The sequence below is a fragment of the Dendronephthya gigantea genome, unplaced genomic scaffold, assembly GCF_004324835.1.
Source record: "Dendronephthya gigantea isolate DGI-Jeju-01 unplaced genomic scaffold, DenGig_1.0 000263F, whole genome shotgun sequence".
In the NCBI taxonomy this organism is placed as follows: Eukaryota; Metazoa; Cnidaria; class Anthozoa; order Malacalcyonacea; family Nephtheidae; genus Dendronephthya; species Dendronephthya gigantea.
Window position 1 is genome coordinate 44,243 of NW_021163273.1, and position 5,097 is coordinate 49,339.

Consider the following 5,097-nt stretch of genomic DNA (forward strand, 5'->3'; position numbering starts at 1 on the left):
AACTGTAGTAGCAGCTCCTACAGGGGTGACAGGACTTGACCATGTGTATTGATCAGATGAGCTTAGATTGCTTGTACTGGTTGGTGCACTTGTGATTGGTTCAGGTTGTACAGGACTGACAGAAGGACTTGGCCATTCAGTTGATGGCTTGTTTGGTAATGAGCTGGGACTACTGTTAGCATCATGAGGCAACGTCTCAACTTGAGAGGCATTCAATTCTTTTAAAATCTATATATACAGCATGATAAAAAAATTTGATTACATTGCATCATCATTATCGACTATAAAAATGTACATACAGTACCGGTACAGTATGCACAAATGGGAATTTAATACATTCCGAAAAAATTTGTCATGGGCAGATCATTCTGTATACAGGGCCACAATTGCCCGATTTTCCCACAACCTCAAAGAATAAAAACTTGCACATGACTGTATGTTGTCTTGTGGATGTAAAACTTTGCTATTTTAACTTTTTTTGACCGAAATTCTGTTCATCTTAATTTCATGAAAATTTAATATGATTCATAGAGTATAAATCTTCTTGATTTATATAAATCTAGTATAAATCTTGTTGATTTATATGTCATAAATGCTTACTTGTCTTCGCTGGCGTGCACTCGGCGGTGTATACAATTGTGCGGATTTTCCTGCGACATCCTTTGTTGGAACCGATCCTTTTATCAAAAACTGTTTAAACCTTGGAGGTTTGTCGATGTTTGGTAGGTCAGCGAAGCTAATACTTGGACGGTTCTCGTAGCATTTGTCTTCAAAGTACACTGAACACAAACACGACTTCTTCGATGGCTCGAAGTCTTTTCGATGTTTACGAACAAAATTCGTCCATTTTTTCCTGAGATCTTCGTTCTTGGGAAAGTAATGCATAGAAACCCCATCGGTATAACTGTTATTCTTACAACTAACCTTGCTAGGGCCACCAGCCACACAATAATTACCGCCAGTCTTTCTCTTTCGAGTGTTTATATTTTCCATTTTGCCGCCATTACTTACATATGCCGCGATGTCAAGGTTTTTACGTCAGAGATCAGGGGGGTGCGAATTTGGCCACATGTAAAAGATGTACCACTTTTGAAACCGAAATAGCCTATATTTATGTGCTTAAAAAACGTTCCTACGCATTAGTAAAGCCTGAAAAAGAAAATATTTGGCCATTTCGGTGTATTATCTAGGTAGTAGTGAGTTTTTTTGAGTACATTTTATATACACTTTAAATATGTGCACGATGTGCGAATTTAATACAATTTAAACCAAACCTCACTTCAGGATCACATAGACGGATAAAATGAAGCACAGAAATTATTCCATTCCGTTTTTTTTGCTCTCATTAATGACAGACTAAACTCTCATAAAAAACAGTTTTGATGCTATAAATACACACAGTATACTGTAAATAAAGCTAGTATATCTAGTTAGGTTGATTAAAGATTAATGATTATACCTGAACGGGACCGAATGCATGGTTTGACGTTCAACTCTATGCTGTGCGCGCTAAAGAAAGGTAAAATTGCGTGTTAGACAGACTTCAGTTGACAACACCTAATCCCAAAAAAATTGTTATGGACTTGTTCAAAAAGCTTCCAAGATGGATCAATCATTAACGCCCAAAGCAATACGTAAAAATTATAATCATTACCTGAATGCGACGAATTCGATAACCTTTGCCTTGTAAGCAGGCTGCACTCATTGCCAATATTGTTTTAACTGAATAAGCTTAAAGAACAAGGATGGATGTTTGTTAGTTTGGAAAGCACTTTGATATGTGATATATGTTACATACACCTGCATAACTGGAAAAGATATATGTCACACCTGCATAACTGGAAAAGATATATGTCACACCTGCATAACTGCTCGTATTACCCTGGACCATGAATGACAAACTAAATGTCTCACGGTTTTGGGAAGAAAATTTTTCTATTATTCAACAAACTAAAGATGTTCAGTTTCCAACGCCTGAAGAGGTTTATTCAGACTTTATTCTACGAACAGGACTAACACATATTGATTTGGAAAATTTCAAGGTGAGAATGAATTTACGTTTTCTTCCTATTTTATTCACAATTAAATAATCACCGATTACTTTCGTGACATTAGGTTATAACGTGTAGTCTTGGCAGAGGAATACGCTTAAATAAAAAACGTCGCAAAAACCAGAAGCGATTCTACAATGTCGCTCCGAAGCGTAAAAAACTACGAACAGAAGAACATGACTTTGATGCCAATGAACCGAAAGAGGAAGAAAGCGTTACTAGACATGAGAACGAATTGTTAGACAATTATCTAGAACATCAAGGGTCGATGCAAATTAACGCAATGACAGTTTCAGCCTTGCGAGAGAAACAAAATGCACCATCGAGCAGAAAACAAACGTTTGAGATTCTAAGGTGTAAAGGCCTTTATAAGAAATTTCCTATGAGTAAGTTTGAAAAGTTCATCTCATGGCTCAAATCGCCATCTGGCGGCCAACTCGCATGCACAGATGAAATAGCAAGTGAAGTTAGCAGGTTGGTATTTAATAGATTTAGATATTGTCTGCAGGAAACAACGAAAATATAAAATTGAGACTGACATTTTGTTTTCTTGAAATAGATTCCTATATTTTTCTTTTCCAACCAAGCTGAAATGGAATTGGCTGTTGGATGCCAAAGCCCTCAACAATTATCTTATTACTACAAAAGATGCTGGTTTAGGCCCGGATGGGCTTAAATCAAAGATTGAAAGAATTACAATTGCCCTGAAATTCCTCGGCCATAAAAAACCAAAGATTAACACGAAATGCAAAAGAGCTATTGCAGAATATTCTGAATGGCTTAAGCCACTTGCAAAACAAAAAAAGGTTCTACGAATGCAAAATTCCTGGAGGAATGAGTTGTGTGGGTTTAACCTAACCATGGAAGATATAGACACAGCTGTCTCTGAACATACAATTGCTCGATTCATTGCAATCATGAAACAAGCAATGTAAAAAAAAACTTACCCAAGAGGAGTACAGGCTTATTGTTGATACACTTATCACATTAACTATAACACAGGAAAGTGCAATAAGATCAGGGGCATTTCAATTTATATATATATATATATATATATATATATATATATATATATATATATATATATATATATATATATATATATATATACGTATATAAGCTCACTATATTGGTATATTATAACTTCATAAAAATCATATATATATATATATATAAAGATAAAATAAAATAAACTTGGTTTACTTCATAAGATTTTATTCACTACAAACTTGTTTCGTATGACAAGCAACGCTTGCCACACTCATCAGGTGAATTTAAATGTCGCGCTATGTTGTTGCCAAGGTTATATATACTATATACATGTTTGACGTAAAACGGAAAGCTATAGTGTTAAATTACATATAAATATATACAGATTATATCAAGTAATATTGCTTAAGAGAAATTTGTTTCTATGCCTGCATATCGATAACAGTTCATTTCTTGAGTTTAAAGAACAAAGTTCAGGGTGGTAAATTATGATAAAATTCCGTTTTACCTCAAACATGTATATAGTATATATAACCTTGGCAACAACATAGCGCGACATTTAGATTCACCTGATGAGTGTGGCAAGCGTTGCTTGTCATACGTAACAAGTTTGTAGTGAATAAAATCTTATGAAGTAAACCAAGTTTATTTTATTTTATCTTTATACTAGCTCTATACTTTGGTATATCGAGCACTCTACTCATATATGATTCTAAATACATATTTGATATATATATATATATATATATATATATATACTAAAGTTACTATTAAACGGATACGAACAATCTTTTAAGACTATGTGAATGGTTTTTATGAAGTTTTAATATACCAATATAGTGGGCTTATATACGGGTGGGCATATATTTGGAAGGGTGGGTTATATTTGTAATGGCGTAAATGTTAGTAATATGATGGGGGCTTATAGAAGAGGGGGCTTTATTCGAAGGGGGGGGGTGTGAAAAAACGAACAGTATGAAAAGTAACAAATAATATTTCAGAGCCCAACAATTGTGACAGTTGCAAAAAATGACCTTCATACAAACTTTTTAAACTGTAGGAACCCAACAAAAATTATAGTTTTAAAACGTCTTAAAGCGTCTTAAAGCCTAAAATTTCAACATAGATTTTTAAGCGGACTCAAAAGTGAACTGAGAATATGACAAGTTTTTTAAAAACTTGTTATTTTCATTTGTTTCGTTTGTCTCTTTACTCTTTTTTCTGTTCAGTGGTGTTGTCTAAAACTTGCACGAGTTTCTCCTGCTGAACATTAGGGACCTTAAGCATGTAGAACGCGAACGCAACGACGACGGCTATCAATACAATGGGTCATTAAAAAGAAATGAATATTTAAAGACCCATGATGGGTTTTAGACGTCGTCTTCGTTCTGTTTACAACGGGAAAACATCGTTTTTTACGTCTTGCCTAGAACGGTTGCATTTCAGGCCCAGCGAGCCCTCCCTCAAATTAGGCTATATAGAATTGTCCTTAAACATAAACACAATGTTTTTAACGCCTTATATATCTCACTGAATTGGTACAATTAATAATATAAAACAACAACTTTGCCATAGCATTTATTTAAAGGAGAATTTCAGCCGTGTCGTCTTCGTGTTGCCGTCCTACATGCTTAAGGTTCGTCTTCTAGTTGATCTTTCAACAGCGTTGAGAGGGGGCCTTTTCCTTGCATTTCAACTAGCTTGATCAATTCCGGGTGGAACACTGAAAGGTTATACTTCTGGGAAGTGGAATCCTCAACACGGATTTTACAATACCACTGGCTATGCTCATCCTTTGGCTTTTGTTTTATGTTGCATGGTCGGCAGTAATACTTTGGTGTGTCTGTTTCCTCAAGTTTTTTGAATCATGTGTGACAGCAATAGAACTGCGAGAGTGTTTTAAGACCAATAACGGAGATAGTTACTTCCTTTGTTGTCAATTCGGATAGAGAGATCTGTACTTCAGGTAATGGCTGGGTAAATGGAGTTGCGGGTTCGATCTTACATCTTTCTTTCGCTGTGTTGACAAATTTCTCGTGGGTATGATTATCTTCCT

The 5,097-nt window shown here is 35.1% G+C and overlaps 1 protein-coding gene across 1 annotated transcript; it reads left to right on the forward strand.

Moving 5' to 3' along the window:
- Positions 1–1,889: 1,889 nt before the first annotated feature.
- Positions 1,890–2,986, forward strand: LOC114541052. Its single transcript, XM_028561041.1, has 3 exons — positions 1,890–2,042; positions 2,116–2,525; positions 2,611–2,986. Exons 1-3 carry the CDS (start codon positions 1,890–1,892, stop codon positions 2,984–2,986), a joined length of 939 nt encoding a protein of 312 aa, XP_028416842.1.
- The last annotated feature ends 2,111 nt before the right edge of the window (positions 2,987–5,097 follow it).